Raw genomic sequence first — 19,847 nt, 5'->3', positions numbered from 1 at the left:
CTGCTTCCCACTGTCAAGTCCCCGCCCCCTACTTGATACATGGTGTGAGCTCAGGGGGCAAATGGTAACGGTGACGGTGGTCTCCGAGGGGCAGGTGGGGAGGCATCTCAGGACTTCTTGAGGTCTGTTGTTTCCCTTCTGTCTTTCTTCTCCATTTTGTCTTTATGCCATTTTAGACCTCCTGGCACTGCCTCTGGCACCAGAGCTGTGGCTTTATCTAAGGAAACCACAACAGCTGAGGGTTTTGGGTCAACCGAATAAACCACATGGTGGGGGAGGGGAGTGCGATGTGGAGGGACAAAACCGGACTCGGACTGCCCTGGTGTGAATAATAAGAAATGTATCTATCGGTCTTTGCCCCCGATTGCTGACAATGAGCTCCTAAATCCCCTGGAATTTCCTGGAGTATCTTTGGGTCTAATAAGGTGACTCCTGGTGGGCTCCTGGATGGGAGCTGGTCACCAGAAAAACCAAGCCATGATTAGAAGCTTAGGACTTTCAGCCCCACCTCCCTTATTCCAGAGAAAGGAGAGGGGCTGGAAATGGAGCTTATGATCCACCCTGCCTGTGTGACAGTCTCCACAAAAATCCCAATAGTGCAGGATATTCTGAGAACTTTAGGGATGGTGAACACGTCTACAGGTCAGGAGGGTGGTGCACCCCAACGCATGGGGACAGAAGCTCCTGTGCTCAGGATCCTTCCAGACCTCGCCTTCATGCCTCTTCACCTGGCTGTTCATCAGCATCCTTTACCGTGTCCTTAATTATACAATAAGCAGGTAAACGAGTGTTACGCCTGAGTTCTGTGAGCTATCCTAGCACATGACTGAACCCACGGAGCGGGTCGTGGAAACCCTGATTTCTAACCAGTCGGTCAGAAGCACAAGTGACAATCTGGACTAGAAATGGGTGTCGGAAGTGGGGTGGGGACACCTTGTGGGACTGAGCTCTTAACCCGTAGGACGTGATGCCACCTTCAGGTAGACAGTGTCAGAACTGAGTTGAACTGTAGGACACCCAGCTGGTGTCGGAGAATTGCCTGATGTGTGGGAAACCCACACACGTGGGGTCAGAAGTACTGAGTGTGAGTGAAGAAGGGACACAGCAGTGTTTTTCCTAGACATCTGGCACAGGGCTTTGGGCGCCCTCAAGATGGATGGCCCGTTCCAACCTGCTCTCCTGCCAACCAATGCCTGGGACTAATTCTGAGCTTTCTTTTTTCTTTTCTTTAACGTTTATTTATTCTTGAGAGAAAGACAGAGAGAGAGTTTGTGAGTAGGGGAGGGGCAAAGAGAGAGGGAGAGAGAGAATCCCAAGCAGGCTCCACTCTGTCAGCACAGAGCCCGACACGGGGCTCAACCACACGAATCATGAGATCCTGACCTGAGCCGAAATCAAGAGTATGACGCGTCACCGACTGAGCCACCTGGGTGCCCCAAATTCTGAGGTTTCTGAAGTTGAAAAGATGGCTGCTTTCACAGAATGGAAAGGAGGAGTCTCCAGAGATTCTTTGGTGCATCTGCCTCTGTCCAGATTCCCTGCTACAGGTGTTCTCGCAAAGGCACAGGCATTCATTACACCCTAAAGATGCTGCCTTTTCCTAGCTCCGCTCAGTCCTCTGAATGACAATAGTTATCCCCCAAGACCTCTCCACCCCAACACCTGTCGGCACGCCTTTCCCTGCAGGCAAAGCACACGGCCACCACGCCTGGTCCTGTGTCCATGGCAGACATCACTAATCGATCATGGAGCTCATTTCTTCTGAGCCTCAGAACACTTGCCGTTAAACAAACAACACTCCTGAAGTCACAGGAGTGGAAACCTATGAAAGCCACCCTTCCCTGGGAGAAGCAGGACGTGTCAACATACTTTTTTCCTTTCTCAGGTGAGATTTAGATGAAAACTGCATCAAGGGCAGTTTTGAACAATGAAACTTAGGCAGTGCCCTTGGAGAGCAAAGGACGGTGGTGACTACGAGAAGCCAGGCTCAGACTCAGGGAATTGTAAGAGGTGGGTGATGGGCTCTGTTTATTTTAAACGCTGGCATCCACTCCGCCCAGGCCTATTCTTTCCTCCTCCAGAAGGTGCCCCGAATCCCCTGCATGGTGGGCGTTAATGGGGCTACCTCGTGGCCGCAGCCAATGCCTACCTTGGACTTGACAGCCAGGATGATCTTGGGCAAGGCCACGACCAGGCACTTGAGGGCGATGGTGACGTACTTCAGCACGAAGTCTGCGATGCCCACAATCCACAGCAGGTCGAAGAAGTCCAGTGTCTCCAGGTTGGGCTTCAGGAATATGAGGCTGGTGGGGGTTGGAGGGAGAGAGTCAGGATGCTCACTTAGGATCCCGGGCCCTTGGAAGCTCTTTCTACTCACTCTGGGAGCTTTGTGAATATAACCTGTAGAAAGAGCACTGAACGGGGAGTCAGATATCTGTGTCCTGTTTCTGAATTTGCTACTAAGTTGCTGTGTGACCTCAGGTAGGTATCTTAACCTCTCTGAGCCTCAGTTCCCCTGAAGGCTATGCAATAAGATTGGCCAGGAGCCTCATCAGTTAGGGTTTCCTCCAGTTTTATGAGTCCACCACAGGCTTCATAAGAGGAAGCAAAGGGGAGGCAGGCAGGTAGGCTGGCCAGCACGACATACGGAGGAGAGAAATTGATGTGCAGACACTGTGCTAAGCTACTTACTCACTGTACCCCACTGTCCTCCACAGTGGGCACTGCTTATTCCCAATTTATAAATGAGGCACAGAAGGTTGGAGAGGTGAAGTAAGTTGCGTGAAAAACATACGGGCATTAATATCATACCCGAGTTTGAATCCGGTTTTCTCTATTCATTGGACCCTGGGCAAATAATGTCATCTCTGTAAGCCTCAGTGTTTTCACGTGCAACACGGGACTCGTTCCCTCCTTCATAGTGTCATTGGTGGAATTCAGGAGAACAGACGTACGACAGACCCGGCCGCGCAGCAGTGATAATAACAGCAACCCACGAGGTAGGTACTATTTAATCTGTCCCATTTTGCACATGAGGAAACAGAGGCACAGAAAGATAAAGTAACGTGCACAAGGTCCTACAGATACTAAGGGACAGAGGTAGATTCAGACCCAGGTATCCCGGCTATAGTTCGTGCTTTTCCATCTTTATTCCACAGCGGCGCGACTCAGAGTATGTAAACCCGTTCTACCCATTTGGGACCAGGTAACTTAACTCTACACTCAGTTCCTGTACTTCCCTTGTTAAACACAGACATCGAGCCATTCTCAAACTGCCACCGGTCCATGGACCACACTCTGAGTAGCACTGCTTTCTACCCCCAGAGGATGATGAAGTTATTTATAATAACAACGTAAGAGCTAAAATATCTTGGCTGCTTACATCATCATGCTGGCCTCTTCTATACACTTTACATGTCTTAACTCATTTCATTTTCCTACCTCTAGGAGGCAGGCACTGTGATTATTCCAATCCGAGCTGGGGAAGGGGGAGCCCTAAGAGGTACAGTCGCCTGCGCACAGCTCTTGGCTAGAACGGGAGCCAGAACAGGAACCAGCAGCCAAACTGTGCTTGTCCACTCACTTTTCCTCCTGCTGGATTACAGGCTCTGAGCAAAGGCTACACCAAGTCCTCTCTGTCCACTATAAAGTAAGGACCGGTGCACACAGCCCAGCACGGATGCTTTCTGAATGCTTCTGACATACTCTGCTGGGCTGGCAGGAAGTGGTACAAACTGGGATTGCTTATTATAGCCTCCTAGGAATGAACTGGTCTGTTTTTTTTTTCTTTTAAGTTTACTTATTAGAGGAGGGGGGGAGGGAGGGGCAGAGAGAGAGAGAGAGAGAGAGAGAGAGAGAGAGAGAGAGAATCCCAAGCAGGCTCTGCGCTGTCAGTGCAGAGCCTGAAGCAGGGCTCGATCCCATGAACCATGAGATCATGACCTGAGCCGAAATCAAGAGTCAGATGTTTAACAGACTGAGCCACCCAGCTGCCCCAAACTGGTCTGGTTTTTACTTTTATTTAAAAAAAATCAATTTCTATTTATAATAAAGAGTCTCAAAGAGCTAGAGTAGGGCAAAATCAATAAAGACAATCAGGGGCGCCTGGGTGGCTCAGTCGTTAAGTGTCTGACTTCGGTTCAGGTCGTGATCTCGAGGTCCATGAATCTGAGCCCTGCGTTGGGCTCTGTGCTGACAGCTTGGAGCCTGCTTTGGATTCTGTGTCTTCCCCTCTCTCTCTGCCCCCCACCCCCACTCACATGTTGTCTCTCTCCCAAAAATAAATAAACGTTAAAAAATAAATAAACAAATGAAAATAATCTATTTTGGCAACCTTACCCGATACCCTCTGTGTCCTTTCACGTTCTAGCCTTGCCTCTAGAGGACGCCTCGCGTCCAGGTTTGAGTGGCCCTCTGTGTTACAATCCAGAAGGGTCCGGCAGCCCCAGGTGCCCTTTGCCTCTGCTCCTGTCCCTCCTGGGATCTTGGGCTGGTTAACTGGCTTCTACACTCTGCTTCTCTGTTACGCTTCTTTGATGGCAATACATTAAGATCTGCCTTCCACTCATCTCAGAGACACCAGCTGGTCTCAGATTCATCTGTCTGGGTTTTAGTTCACCATTTAGGGGATTTTTCCTGTTTTGGCTTTTGAAGGAGGGGCGGGACCAAAGTGTTTTTGTAGAATTGATCACTAAATCCACTTATTTCTAACTACCCTATAAACTTTCATGGACTGATGTATTTTATTATCAGTTTCCCTCCTCGTTAGGCACCACCACCAACAGGTACATTTATTATAAAAGGTAATTTATTATAAAAGAATACTATCAATCAGGATAGGATTATGATATATCAATGTTTCCGTTTACCCAGTACTTTTCATGCACTATAGCATTGGGCCTTCCTAACAATTAGCCTGTCAGGTGGATAAAGCAAGAATAACCTGGTCCTGGTTCTACCAATGAGGAAACAGGGCAAAGCCTAAGGAGGTTCCATCATTTGCCAAAGGTGGTGAAGTGGAAGGACGCTGGTCATCAGACTGCAAATCCTAGGAAGATTCAGTCTTGCTGGTAAGGGCCGCCTACCAGGATTAAGACTCATTAGGAAAAACTTCATTACGCCTCAGTTTCCTCACCCGTGAAATGGGGCCATCAATACCCTGCTGGGTCACTGAGAGGGTAAAATAAGGTGATGCCTATGGGTATCAAACACATAGACCATTGACATCATTACGGAAGGGGTTCAGCTTTGTTGCTTTTCTCCTAAGCTTCTCTCTCCCTCTCTCTTTCTGTGCTGCCAGTTTGACTCAGCTCTGGTTTGATGGGAGCATGGAGGTCTGAGCCTGCGAATGTGATCATGCCCAGAGAATGGCATGAGCTGGAAATTCATCCAAGATTCTGGGAAACTCCACCTCCTCCACCCTCCACCCATCAGGACCTTGATATTCTGGGCCAGACAATAACGCATTGTGTGTGATGAGTGTTGATGCCTTAAAACTAACTCTCCAAATAGCTTTTATGGGGTGGCCACAGAAAGTGGGGAAACTTCCCATTCCTCAAAGTCCATTTTTAAAACAGATGTACATGATTTGAAAGCTTGGCTGGAGTTTCAACCCAGTCCTACAGGTCTTTACTGGCCGACCCTCCCCCACCTCCCCACTGTGTGGTTACTAGAAAACGTAAAATCACACACATGGCTTGCGGTGCATTTCTACTAGAGAGCTCTGCTCTGGCATGCTTGTATACAAGAGGGTGGAATTTAAAGGTTACGTGACACAGAGCCACTGCACTGTTCCCAAGTGAAGGAGTTGTGTGTCCCAAGCAAAGTGCCCCCCACTTTCCCACTAGGGGTCAGAACCCCTCCCCTGCTCACCTGTTGTACAGCTGTTGGGAACTGAATGTATAGAGCACGTATAGGGTGTTTCCTGCCAGAAAGGCCAAGATCCACAAGATGACCAGCACCGATCTCTTCTCCTGGAGACAAAACAAGAGATTTGTAGGGATGCTGCAATGCCAAAGGTGCACATGGCAAAACATTCCAGAATGTTCTCTGACAAGTGCCAATTTCCCCCTTTCTCAAAGGTTTGGAAGAAGCAGGGCTGATGGTGAAGGGAAGGGTGCTGGAATCTTCCCATCCCACTGGAACCCAAGGGGTGGTCACAGAGAAGGTGACAGAAATGTGGAAACATGGGGTGCCCGGGTGGCTCAGTCGGTTAAGCATCTGACTCTTGATTTTGGCTTAAGTCATGATCTCATGGTCATGAGACTGAGCCCTGCCTCGGGCTCTGTGCTGGGCATAGAGCCTGCTTAAGATTCTCTCTATATGATTCTCTCTCTATATATATCTCCCCCCCAGTACCCCCCCCCCCCCAAAATGTAGAAACCTGCTATGTGAAAAGGCAGGAAGGCACTACAGTTAGCAGAAGATTCTGGAGATGGACGGCCTGGGTTCAAACCCTTCGTCTATAATCAGAGGGCTGGGCAAGTTACCGAAACTCTCTGCATTTCCCTCTCCTCATCTGGAAAATGGGTATATACTGTGTCTCCACAACGGAGTTGTGAGAATTGACGTGCACGAAATGCTCAGAACAGTGCTGTATGCAGTAAATGTTAGTTCACATTTAGTGTAAAGAACTGAGGCAGAGAAGGTAAAGAGCTCTTGCTCAAGGGCACTTGTTTGAGGTCTCTGTGCCCTCGTTTGAGGATGGGAGTTTTGCTAAGGATTAACTAAAGTTTTAAAGGTAAACATTCAGTCTACCATGGATTCATGTTTCGGGCTCAGTGAATGGTAGGACTATTATTCAGACTTTACAACCCAGCAATAGATTCAGATCTACAGGTTGGCAAGTTCCGCTCCCACTTTTTCTAGGACTTCTGGGCTACTATCCTGGCCTGGCCATTCAATACAGGGTCACAGTTATAGGGTTAGATTCAAGTTTGTACACGAGGCCATCAAAGACTCTGCCCAAGTCATCCCCGCTTCTCTCTCCAACCTCATTCCTTTTTTTAGAAAAAAAAATTTTTTTTAATGCTTATTCATTTTTGAGAGAGAGACAGAGCATTAGCGGAGGAGGGGCAGAGAGAGAGGGAGGCACGGAATCCAAAGCAGGCTTCAGGCTCCAAGCTGTCAGCCCAGAGTCTGATGCGGGGCTCGAACTCATGAACTATGACATCATATGAACTATGAAGTCGGACGTTTAACTGACTGAGCCACCCAGGAGCCCCTCTTTTTTTTTTTTTCAATTTTTTTTATTTTGTGGGGGGGAGAGAGAGAGAGAGAGAGAGAGAGAGCGAGCGAGCGTGGGAGTTGGGGAGGGCAGAGAGAGAGGGAGACACAGAATCCGAAGCAGGCTCCAGGCTCTGAGCTGTCGGCATAGAGCCCAACACGGGGCTCGAACTCAGGATCCATGAGATCATGACCTGAGCCAAAGTCAGATGCTCAACCAGCTGAGCCACGCAGGTGCCCCTCTCCAGCCGCATTTCTGATGAGTCCCCAGGAAGACGAGAAGGAAAACCTACTTGGTTTCCTATTTCCCAGCAGCTTCTCCAGCTGAGAGCGATCCCAAGGAATTTGTGGAGAAGGCACAGAGTAGGGTGCATGCATTCTGGGGAGACATGCACACAGACCCCTGTGCTGCTGACTCTCAAAAGCTCATCTTTTCCTGGATCAGGGTGGCTGCATTGCTGGAATCAGATGAGGTCATAACTCTCTCAGTGTAACCTTCCCTGCGGTTTTGGTAAATGCTCCACTGTCTCCAGACACAGATCAGTGCTCCGTGCACGGTTACAAAACACATTTCCATAGAGTAGACAAAATAAATGCATCTGCATCCACCCATTATTCCAGGCGTGGTCAAGGTTAATGACCCTAGAAACCACCTCCAACCAACCCACGGCTCTTATCAATGTGAATAATCTACTCAGCAGCCCTTCTTACTCCAATAAATAATGGATTCCAGCCTAATCCTCCTGTAAATCCAAACCAAAGGAGGAATACAAAGAGAGAATTAGCAATGCCCTGGGAAGCCAAACTCTGAAGGACAAAGGGGAGAGTTCTCTAGCAGTAAGTTGATATTTCTAAACTTACTGAGGGTCATGCAGAATCTGTTTTGCAGAAAATATGTATAGATGGGCAAAACATCACCTGTGTCTTCATAGGGCTCAAGGATCCCTGCCTGGAATGCCTATCGATGGATACAGGCACTCTTTTGCCCCCTAAAATGTAAGCCAAGGCACCACTTGGATGTTACTGCATTAACAGAGACAGCCAGTCCTAAAAGTGCCCCACTGTGGCGTTGATCAACCTGCTGTTCTAACAGCAGCAGAAAGGGGTGTGCATGAGGAAGAGGAGACCAAGGGTGATGAGGAAGCTATGGCCCCGTGCCCAACCCTGGGCCTCAACATGCTCATGTGTCAAATGGAGACCGAGCTGCCCTCATAGAGGCCCAGATGCTTCTGAGAAAGACCCAGAGAAGGGTCAGGGAGGATGGTGGCTGTTCTGGGATCACCTGCACCGCAGAAGGGGCATGCTGGTTACAAGCAGCTCAGTTAAACGTTGCCTCTACGGAAGGCCCTGTGCTAAATGCCTAGGCACTATCTCATTTGAATGGTTCATCTTCTAGGGCGGCACCTGGGACTGAGATCACCAAGGTAACCTATCCAAGGGCCTGTGTGCAGGTGGCTGGAGAAGCTGGGATATCAGCCTGGGGTGAGCACAGCCTGTGGGCCCAAGGCCCCGGTTCAGCCTGACGCCACCACTTTCACGGACCGTGTGACCTCGTACGCCAGGCACGTAGTGTCCCTGAGCCATCGTTTCCTCACTGGGAAAATGAGGTAAGAACGATTCTGCCTCCCTCCTGGGCTGCCGGGACAAATCTGCAAGATGAGCTGTGCCGTCTGCCCAGCTCTGCGCTGGGCGTGGTTAGCGCCAAGCGGATATTAGATGGCAATTCTGGATGATGCTGGTGTGAAGCTGGAACGCCGGCGGGATGGCCTTAACCGTGAGAGAAGCCAGGCAGACGAGGGTGCCGTGGGCAGGCGTGGGGGCGAGACGCTGCTGTCGGAAAGGTTGGGAGAAAGATGGCAGGCGATGTGTCCGGGGGGGGACAGGCGGAAGAACAGCCTCTCACAGGCCTCCCGTAGGTGTCCCCGTCCTCATCCCTGTAACCTGTGGATATGTCCGCTTACATGGCAAAGGGCATTTAGGTTGCTAACCAGCTAGCCCCGAGACGGGGAGAGACTCCAGGACTGTCCAGCTGGGGCTGATGTAATCACAAGAGTCCCTAAGAGTGGAAGAGGAGACAGAAGGAGAAGGGACTAGGGGCAGGTGGGCACAGAGGTGGAACATTGGTTGCTGGCTCAAAGGAGGAAGAAAGGGGTCTTGAGCCACCCCTAGCACCTGGGAAAGGCAAGGCAAGGGGATCACCTCCGAACCCTCTGGAAAGAACAGTTGTGTTGACACGTGACCCTCACCTGGAGAGACCCACTTCAGACTTGCGATCCACAGAACTATAAGGGGGTAAATCTGTATCGTTTTAAGCCGCTGGGTTTGTAGTCACGCGTTACAGCGACCTCGGAGACTAACTCGCCAGGTGACTCACCTTCAGAGAGACCTGTTCTCGCAGCGTGGAGTTGGCATAGGCAAAGGTGCTGGCCATCCCGATGCACACGGCAATGCCTGCGGGACAGAGGAGGGTCTGACACCACCCACTTAGACGCATCGGGCCTGGCCCTAGCTTATCGGGGACCGTGAGCAACATTAAAAGGTCACTACCCTCTATTGCTTCACACCCACCAAGCAGCAAATTTTCTGCTGGACACATGCCAAGCTCCCCAGCACAGAGGAAGAAACAGGCTCAGAGAAGGTGACTGACTTGTCCCAGGTTGACAGAGCTGGTCAACCAGGACTGGAACCCAGGACTCACTCAGAATCCCATAATCCTAAGCACCGTAAGCACCGTGCACCATGGAGACCTCTGCTGCCTTGCCCTGGCACTCGGGGTGAACCCCTCCTGCCCCCGACCCGGCAGGTGAAGCCCCCGGTTGACACACCCGGGACCCGCTGGACTCACCGAGCTTGTGCTGGAAGCACACTTTGGCCAGGAGGATCAGGATGAAGGGCAGGCCTTTCTGGAGCCAGCAGACCACGGCCTTCAGCTCGGACAGGGCAGGGGCGGGTGTCCCTGGCTGCTCGTCGCCCCCCTCGTCGGAGTGAGCGCGGTGGTCCCCACCCACGTGCTGCACTCCCGCGGTGGCCGCCGTGATGGAAGTGATGGAGGGGCTGGCGGTGGTGGTAGGTGCCCCCCTCGCCCCGGCCCCCGCCCTCCTCCCTGGACGCTGGCATCTGGATGAACACGTCCCCCGCCTCCGGCCGATGCCCCCAGCACCAGGCTGGATGGGAATGGGGCGGTGGGGAGGCTGCTGGCAGGGAGGCCGGGGAGGCCGGAGAAGAGTGCAGGTGGGGAGGCCGCCTCTGCCTTCAGACTCTCAAAGACGCCGCCTTCATCCACGCTCGCCTCGGAGCTGAGCGCTTGGCTGCGATTTCTGGGCCAGGAGGGAAGAGAGAGCCCCACCAAGTCAGAGAGATAAGCATCCCAGTGGAGGATGGGTGGGGGGTACAAATAACAGTACCAATATTGTTACAGGCTGAATCGTGTCCTGTGTTGCAGCCCTAACCTCCGGGACCTCAGAAAGTGGCTGTATTTGAAGACATGGTCTTTGTAGGGATGATTAAGTTAAAATGACATCATTAGGGTGGGTCCTGATCCAATAGGACTAGTGTCTTTATCATTATTTTTTTTTAATGTTTACTTATTTTTGAAGAAGAGAGAGAGAGAGAGACAGAGCATGAGCAGGAAGGGGCAGAGAGAGAGGGAGACACAGAATCCGAAGCAGGCTCCAGGCTGCAAACCGTCAGCACAGAGCCCAGCGTGGGGCTCGAACTCATGAGCTGTGAGATCATGACCTGACCAAAGTCGGACACCCAACCGACTGAGCCAAACAGGCGCCCCATGACCTAGTGTCTTTACATGAGGAGATTAGGACACAGACACACAGGGAAGACCCGGTGAGGACAAAGGGAGGAGGAGGCCATCCACAAGCCAAAGACAGAGTTTCAGAAGAAACTGACCCTGTCCACACCTTGATCTTGGACTTCTAGCTTCCAGAACTGTGAGACAATAAATTGCTAATTTTTTTTAAGTTTATTTATTTATTTTCAGACAGAGAGAGAGAGAGAGAGAGAGGAGAGAGAGAGGAGAGAGAGAGAGGAGAGAGAGAGGAGACAGAGAGAGAGAGAGAATGAGAATGAGAGGGATAGGGGCAGAGAGAGAGAGGGGAAACAGAGAATCCCAAGCCCCAACTTGGGGCTTGAACTCACAGACCTGTGAGATCATGACCTGCGCCAAAATCAAGAGTCTGATGCTCAAATGACTGAGCCACTCAGGCACCCAAGTGAATCCCTAATGTTTAAGCCACCCAGCATGTGGTACCTTGTCACAGAAGCCGTGTAAAACTAACACAATAATAATAGCAGTAGGGGCATAACATTTATTGAAAATGTACTGTGTGCCACTTTTCTAAGGGCTCCTCATGGATTATATCATTAAACCTTCCAACCAACCCCATGAATTAGGTACTAATAATACCCCCATCTGACAGATCAAGAAACCAAGGCACAGAGAAAGTTACATGTCCTGAGCCACATAGTTGGTAAGAGACAGAACAAGAGAGATTCAACTAGCTAACTCCAGAGTCTACTTTCTCAACCTCTATAGTTTACAGAAAAGCTAGCACAGAATCTATGATCCCAGAATCTAGATTCCAGAATCTATGAACCTCAGGAACTCAGAGACCCCTGGCCCTATAATCTTCAATGACTCCCAGTTTCCAAGAGGGCCCAGCCTCTTGGTCACTGGCTGGTATTTGGAGAGCAACACACAGTATTAGAAGTAAAGTAAAGAAGAATCAAGAGAGAAGCCCGCGTTCAAACTCCAGCTCCACCCTTCCTAAAGATCTTTTTTTTTTTTTTAACGTTTGTTTATTTTTGAGAAAGAGAGAGTGAGCGAGGGAGGGGGAGAGGGAGACAGAAGATCCTAAGCAGGCTCTGTGCTGAGAGCAGAGAGCCCAACATGGGGCTGGAAGTCACAAACCGTGAGATCATGACCTGAGCTGAAGTTGGACGCTTAACCGGCTGAGCCACCCAGGTGCCCCTCACCCTTCCTAGAGGTCTTACCAACCCTGCACTGTTTGCTCACCTGAAAAATGGCATAAACATCATCCATCCATACAACTCCTGTGGGATCAAATTTAGAACATCCTTTTCAATGTACCTAGCACATAGCAGGTGCTCAATACATGGGGATGATTACCTCTAATCCCTAGGGAAAGACCCCCAGGGCCAACTGCCCTCTCTAGTTCCAAAGCTTGCTGTATTGGAATCCAGCAAAGGATTCTGTGGTTTTTTCAAAGTCATCACTAGAGGAGCAGAGAGCCCAGAATAATTACCCCATAAGAATGGAGAGACCCCCGAACTGGGTACACTTTCCATGATCACGAGGACCTGGAGTTCTGGATGTCTTCTGTCTTGGGCTTGTCTTCTTTTCAAATGGGACCATTTGAAATTCAGTCTACACCACAGATATAAGTGGAGCTGATTTGCTATATGTGCATGTGTCGGGGGGAGGAGTGAAGAGCCTCCCTCCCCTTCCCTCCCTTCTCTCACCCTGCAGTACGGCCCCCAAGGCACCTCCCAGACCCCTATGGTACTTAAAATACACCATGACCTTCCTGAATGTGAGAGCTGAGTCTCATTCATTCTCTGGACCCCACAACCCAGGGCACACAGTAGGCACCTAATCAATGTGTGCAAGCTATCATCCAGGCACATCACACTAGACTCTGTATAATCTACTGTCCACTCAAGAGACCAGGATGCTTTTTAAAAAACACATAGATGATTATTTCCCACTAAAAGAGCTTCCCATTCTAAACTTCCTGCAGGCACAGATAAACACCCTCTACGGACAGGGACTAATGTCATTCCTCTTTTACGGATAAAGAAACAGACTCAGAGCTTCCGAAAAATACAGGTGCCTGAGGCCCTGTGTTAACCAACTGAATCAAAACCTTTGGAGGTGGGCCCTGACAGCCCTCCAGGTGATTCTAATGGTCACTCAGCACTGGGAATAGCACTTTAGACAGGGCCCTGCTCCAAGAGGTCAAACGTCATGATTGTTTGTTCCTACTGTCTCTCTCCTGCCCAGCACAAATGCACCTGGCACACAGAGCACGCTCAAAAAATACTGTTTGAAGTAATGACCGAATGAACATACTAAAGGCTCTGAGAAGGCCTGCAACTGCATTAAAATTTTTGATTTTGTTGAAACTTCGTGTTTCCCAACCTTATTTGACCATCGAATTCTTTAAACTATTCACATCTTATAGGACACTTGTGAAACCCAGCAGGGGAAATGCTGACCTGGAGAAATCTCAGGGTTGGCGTCTCTGGCTCCACAAACTTGACCTGGGGGGAAAGTTATAAACCCACCCCACGGCCCATCCCTGCTGGCTCCAAAACCCAGGAGATGTATGGTCTTACTACCTGGGCTCGGGATAACATTAAAGTAATATTAATAACAACAACAACAACAGACACCATGGCTATGACCCTCAAGGGGCCGTGAGCTTTTTCTGCACTTCAAGAAACTGAGCTCAGAAAGCAGGAGTCCTGGCAGGTGCCCATGCTGACCCACATAGGGGCCAAGCTTTCTCCCCCATCAGGCCATGGAAAGCCTTCCTGGCCCCCTGTGAGCTCACCAGCCTGGAGTTCACTGGGCTCAGGGGGCCTGCAGTACAATCAGGGAAGACTCAACCCACCAAGGAGCTTTTTATAGCTGGCCTCCATTCCCTGGGCCTCTCCCTGGTATCCAGCCGAGATTTCAGCCTAAATGGGAAAGAATATTCCTTGGAGGGCAGAGGCTTCCAACTTAACCACTTAGGGGCCAGAATGTGAGGCGGCCCAGGAGAAGTAGGTCCACCCAGATAGGAGGCAGTCGTAATGCGGTGACTGAAAGCATAGACTATGGCGGGCAATGGACTAGGGCCTGAATCTCAGCCTGCTGTTTCCTGGCTGTGTGACTTCTGGTAATTTACTTCCCCTCTCTGAGCCTCAGTTTCTTATCTGTAAGAACAGTGATAAAAATAGTCCTGACCTCGTCAGGCTAATGTGAGGGTGGCACAGGGTAGGCACACAACACACCGTGGCCGTTGTTTTTCTGCTGTGGTCTCTGCCCCCAAAGACCTCATGGTTCACTTGACAGCAGATGGCAATTGTGTCTTCAGAGGCTAGGACAGCTCCAAGAGGCACGCTTATTACGCGCTGGATACCGTGTTCCTGCATTTTCATGCTCATTCACTCATTCAGAAACAACCCTGAGTTTTATTATCCAGACTTTGTGGATGGGGAAACTGAGGCTCGGGGGTGAAGCTGCTTGCCAAAGGCACTGTAGGTGCAAAATGGCTAAGCTGGGGTTTTGGCTAAGGGTCATCTGACTTCAGGTCACTGCTCTTCCTGGCAGAACAGGCAGGCTTGATGCAAAACTCAGTCTTAATGGGACCAGTTAATACTCTTTGGGATTCTGTAGTCAACCTTGGGGTTGTGGGGGACCCAGAATCGGAGGCGAAGGAGGAAAAGTTCAGTTGCCAGCTCCTCGGACGTATGTGCCAGCACAGGGGAGAGCATCACAATCTAAGAACAGGTCCCCATGGTGTGTACTCTCTTGGATTTCACCAGACAGTAATTCTAGCTCGTGAGGGTTTTAACCGTGTTTTCTTAGATTTTCTTGGTCTATGTGGCCTCTGTTAGAGGGCCAAAGTAACAGCCAAAGTTGTTTGTATCCCCAACCACTTCCTTATGTGCGTCTGGCACACCCAGCCAATATTTCCCCTGCTCTAAATCCCCAGGGCCAGGTACCAGAAAATTAGATAACACCGCTATAGCCCAGAGCCTGGTGACATTATTCAAGCTACGCAATCCTAAGCCATTTCCCCCTGATGCACAATAAAAGCTATGGCCTCTGTTTACTCTTTGCTTCTTTCTGCCTCCTGACTGGTGCTTCCCCATGTGGCCCTGCCTGCTAAGGCGTGTCCCTCTCTCCCAGGAAATGTAAGCAACAGAAATCTTCTTCCACCTCTAGAAGTTAAAACCTATGGGAACAATCTTGGATGCAGTGAGTCAAGTGAATCACCTGTCACACAGGCTTAGGGAATGACCATCAAAGCAAGAGCAAGCTGCAATGCATTGAGAAACATATGCCATCACTGGGCAAAGCAGTCTCCCACCAGATCTCCTTTGCTCATCTAACAAATAACCCGAGAGGCAGGTGTCACTCAATCCAGATTTGGAGTTGCCCCTGACGACCCGAGCCCGGAGCCTCCGGGTGGAATGGACCCGGGGGAGGTCTACCTACCTTTCAGGTGGACCGTTATCCGTGTTGCTGCTGTGGCGTCTCTGCATTTTCCTTAAGACCTGAAAGTCAACACATGGAATGAGCTAGCGTCTCTCAACATTCCCATTGCCCGTCAGATTGCCGAGGCAGGTGTAAACAAATATGACTCCTATCTCACATCCCCAGGCCTCTCTCACATTCTGCAAATCCTGTTTGCATCTGTTATGTCATTCAACCCTCCATTCAACATTCGATCCCAGTGAGGAAAGTGTTATCACCCCATTTTGCAGATGAGGATGTTGAGACCCAGGGGTGGAGGGAGTCTTCACGTGAGAGGAAGCAGTGGACCGTGCAGCAAAGAGGTGTCGGATGACAGGAGGTAAGCAGCGGACTGGCAGTACAAGACATGGCTTCTGGACCGATGCTGCTCCTAACTTGCTGTGTGACCTTGGGCAAATCAGCAACCTCTCTGTGGCCTCAGATTCCCCATCTGAGGATGGGGAATGGGGGGTGGGGGGGTGGGGAGCGGGTGTGGAGTTGCCGAAACCCAAAGCTTCCTTCCAGTCCTCCCGTTTAATAAAGTGGTAATAAGGATGTGAATTCTCCCGGAGATATGTCACCTGGTTCACGGTGAGGAGCCACATGGACTTCAGAACTCCATGTTGATGATGCTTGAGGTGGGCCTTCAGGGCTCCTGATGGGATGTGACCGCTAGAGTCCAGAGAAAGCAAGCCTCTCCCTCCTCTTTCTCTGCAGAGGGATGCACAGGTCACCAGAGCTCATCAGGTTCCAAACCTTGAACGGAACAGAACACTTCAGGGAACAGTCCACGCGATGGCTTGAGCCTGACAATGTCTTAGGGCATCACGGTAGCTCTAAGCATATCTCTGGTTAGCCTCTCACTGATCCCTCTTTAGGACTCCTGGGGATGTTATCTCAATGTATTTTGCTCTATTGTCAAACTATGAGTCCTGATTGGGGAACACAGAAAATATGTTTTAGGCCCTCCAATGGCATCACACTGCAACCCAAATAAAATCCAAACTCTTTATGGCCTACAAGTTTGGCCTGATGCAGCCTCACCTGTTTCCAATCTCATTTCCCTCCACTCTTCCTTTAACCGCTTTCCTCCAGCCATACTGGCCTTTTTGTTTCTCATACTTGCTGGCTTGTCCCTGCCTCAGGGCCTCTGTTCTTGCTGTTCTCTCTCCCTCCAATGCTTTTCCTTCTGTCTAGCTCCTCAGGTCACATGTCACCTTCTCCCAGAGGCCTTCTCCTCTCACCCTCCTGACCCACCATGTGCCCTGTCTCATCTTCTTCATAGAACTTACCATTTACTTACATGTCTGCCTATTTATCATCTGTCCTCCATTAGAATGTAAATTCCACAAAAGCAGGCACCCTATGTCTGGTTCACGCCTGTACCTCAGCATCCGGAACACTGCCTAGCACAGAGTTGCACTCAACAAATATTCGAATATTTATTCAACATTTATCTATGGGTCTCAGTTACTTTTTTTGTACACCCCCTTTTCCCTCCCTAGAGAAATAAAAGCCATAGACTTTCCATGAATAGGTTTAGCCTCGAAAAAAAAATATATATATACATTATATATAACACATATATAATATATATATTATTATATATATATAATATATATTTTTTCATCAGGATCAAAGATGCTAGGTTGAGTACATCATAACTGGTTTTGCATGATTTCCTAATCATGACCACCTTCTTCAGGGGGCAGCATTGGCGTTACTAGGTCAGCTGATTAGGGAGACAATTCAGTGGCTAAGCCTCTCTTCTCTTTTGAAAACTCAGCTAAGAAGTGGGTCAGTATCACCATCTGCACATATGAAGGAATGTTCATTATGTAAATATTTTTCAAGAACTTGCAATGTCACCTTAACGCCCCCTCCCAAAGACGCCCCCCCCCACCATCACTTGCAAATCCTTGGGGGAAAAAATACAGCTCCCAAAGTTTCCATTCAGGAATTTGACACAGCTTCCAAAATCACATGTGCAAGAGTCTACTTTGAGATGCTCGCTCAATTTTGAGGGGCTTCAGGTTCTCTGTTGGAAGCAGGCCACAGGTAATTATTCCTATACTGAATTCCAGAACAAAATTCTGCATGTGGGATGCATCTGAATGACTGAATGAAACGTCTCTTAACCTTCTGTTCCATTCATTGTTCTACATCCCCATGAAGAATTACCCTGAGATTTTTCAGTATATGCTTCGTTTTCAGTTGCGCCCCCGGGGCCGTTACATGCACCGAAATGCACGCGAGAGCATCTCCTGCGTTACATGCACTGGAAAGAGGCAGGTGCACTTTGGGAAAAAAGCCGCTAGCGTCTCTCATTTCTGCAACCAACGTTCAGCACAAAACGCCCTAGGACTGCAAGGGCAGGAGGCTATACGAACCATCCCCGGAGAAAAAAACCGCGTTCTTTTTACCTGCCCAGACAATTCGGCAATCACAGCGGCATCATTCACGTCCTCCCAAGCCAATCACGCGCGCGGCCCGGGTAGCACGTGACTTCCGAGTGCTTCCGGCCCCTTGTTGGGTTCTCTGTCAGGTAGCCTTAGCCAGGCGCTAAGACCGCGGCGCGGCGCGGCTACTCTTGCTGTGCGCACGCGGTTGCCCGCCCCCTTTTCGGGATTCAGCCAATAGGAGCCCGTCGCTCCCCAGGGACCAATAGCGAGGAGCCGAGCGAGGACGCCTGGCCCCTCCGAGCGGAGCGGAGGCGGGGCGTGGGGAGGGGTCACGTGGGGCGACGCGGGGTGGCTGCCGGGAGCTGGCTGCACCGAACGCCGAGGGGCCGGCGTCCGCCGCGGTTAATGTGTCCGCCGGCCGTATAGGGGCCATGCCGCCCGGGCCCCGGGCCTTCCCCGCTGTGCGCCCCGGCCGCCGCGCCCCGCGTCCGCGCCGGCATGGTGAACCTGGCGGCTATGGTGTGGCGCCGGCTCCTCCGGAAGAGGTGGGTGCTCGCCCTGGTCTTCGGGCTCTCGCTCGTCTACTTCCTCAGCAGCACCTTCAAGCAGGTCAGTGGCTGCCCGCCGCCCTCCCACCTTTGCTCTCCCGGCCGCCTGGTTTCCCCTGGCTTGGGGGGAACCCCCTCTGCAGCCGCGCTGCCGGTGTGTCCGAGAGTCCGGTGCGCTGGGACCGAGGATGGACGAAGGGACCTGCCCATTTCGTTGGTGCCCGGGCGAGAAGGAGCTGCTAGGCTAGGGATACAGGTGGGACTCGAACCCAGGTGTGTCGGCCCTTAGCTGTGGTTATTACCCTTACTGCCATCAGCGTGCCTTCTACCTGCGGGGTCCAGGGCTTAGAGGGGGCGTGCGTTTCTTGTTTCATTCTCCTGGCAGTCCTGAGGGATGGGTGTCTCCAGATTGCAGCGGGGGAAACTGAGGCTCAGAGAGGCGGGGGTGGTAAGAAGCCGAACTGCGAGACCAGAGCTTGCGTGCTTCGCCTGCATTTACTCTGAGGGCTCAGCAGTTCATCCGGGAGACCCAGCAGGACCCACGAGGTAACCTTCTGTGCATAACTTGGTTGGATGGAATTTTCTTCTTACCTCCCCGTCCCGTTAGTTTTTCTTCCCATGTGAGAATTTCTGGGAGAAAAGGCAGGATGCTTTGGTGAGAAATGCGGCCAAAGCAATTGAAAGTTTGTTCGGACGTCCGCTTTGAGCGTTTGGGTTTTTAGAAGGGGTGCGCATACCTCACAGCGTAATCAGGGACGATCCGGTTTATGCTGTTGCTCTGATGTAGTTATTAATAAAAGCTCTTTTTTTGACTCCCAAGGGTCAAGTTCGTAAATAAAATATATTAACGAATAGCAAATAAATGAACTGTGTGGTCACCCTAGTTAAATGGGATTGGTGGGAGAGCTGAGTAAAGTGCAGATTAGAGAACGGTACCCCACCTCTTACCTTAGGCAAACAGAGAGGCTGAGTGTTGTGAGCCTCTTATATTGACTGGGACGTGTTGGTGACATGCATGAACTAAGTGCTTCAGGGACTTGTGTTTTCTGCAGCCTCACAGATATTTTCTTGTGGTCACATGTTGTTCCTTCTCTGTCTGGTGGACCACTGAGTGTGATAGTAATCTTGGACTCAGATATCTGCCTTTCTCTCTGACCCAGTGCTTAAATACCAGTTGCATGCTCTTGATATCCCAATTTATAACTTTAGCCTAGACCTATACAGAAACCCTCAGTTCTTCTATCCACCTGCCTACTTGACATCTTCTTGAATATGTCGTAGGCTTCTCATCCTTGGCCAGAACAGAACTTTTGATTCTCCACCACCGACACTTCCTCTCCAGTCTTCCCAGGCTCAATGAGTGGCATTACTCTTCACCAGGTAGTCAAGCCACAAATACTTCCTTTTTTCCCT

At 50.4% G+C, this 19,847-nt stretch overlaps 2 protein-coding genes across 7 annotated transcripts in view; one reads left to right on the top strand and one right to left on the bottom strand.

Annotated features, from left to right (window-relative positions):
* Positions 1-18,023, bottom strand: part of RNFT2 (ring finger protein, transmembrane 2) — a 70,389-nt gene extending 52,366 nt beyond the window's left edge. Inside the window, 9 exon segments of the mRNA XM_019467340.2 lie at positions 2,150-2,303; positions 5,872-5,972; positions 9,599-9,675; positions 10,070-10,242; positions 10,244-10,359; positions 10,361-10,541; positions 15,467-15,525; positions 16,066-16,240; positions 17,908-18,023. Of these exon segments, the coding sequence (XP_019322885.2) occupies positions 2,150-2,303; positions 5,872-5,972; positions 9,599-9,675; positions 10,070-10,242; positions 10,244-10,359; positions 10,361-10,541; positions 15,467-15,525; positions 16,066-16,089 (885 nt within the window). The 5' untranslated portion in view covers positions 16,090-16,240; positions 17,908-18,023.
* Positions 18,024-18,211: 188 nt separating this feature from the next.
* Positions 18,212-19,847, top strand: part of SPRING1 (SREBF pathway regulator in golgi 1) — a 32,939-nt gene continuing 31,303 nt past the window's right edge. For 3 of the 6 annotated variants that reach the window (XM_019467347.2, XM_053902082.1, XM_019467345.2), the window contains exon 1: positions 18,212-18,431. In XM_019467347.2, the coding sequence (XP_019322892.2) occupies positions 18,318-18,431 (114 nt within the window). In that variant the 5' untranslated portion in view covers positions 18,212-18,317. Of the gene's footprint in view, positions 18,496-19,847 lie in introns of all 6 variants that reach the window. The other 3 variants (XM_053902083.1, XM_019467346.2, XM_053902084.1) reach the window with 2 other exon arrangements.

Source organism: Panthera pardus, unplaced genomic scaffold, assembly GCF_024362965.1.
Source record: "Panthera pardus isolate Hobbes unplaced genomic scaffold, ASM2436296v1 HiC_scaffold_15, whole genome shotgun sequence".
NCBI lineage: Eukaryota > Metazoa > Chordata > Mammalia > Carnivora > Felidae > Panthera > Panthera pardus.
This window is presented reverse-complemented; position numbering and strand designations above follow the sequence as displayed.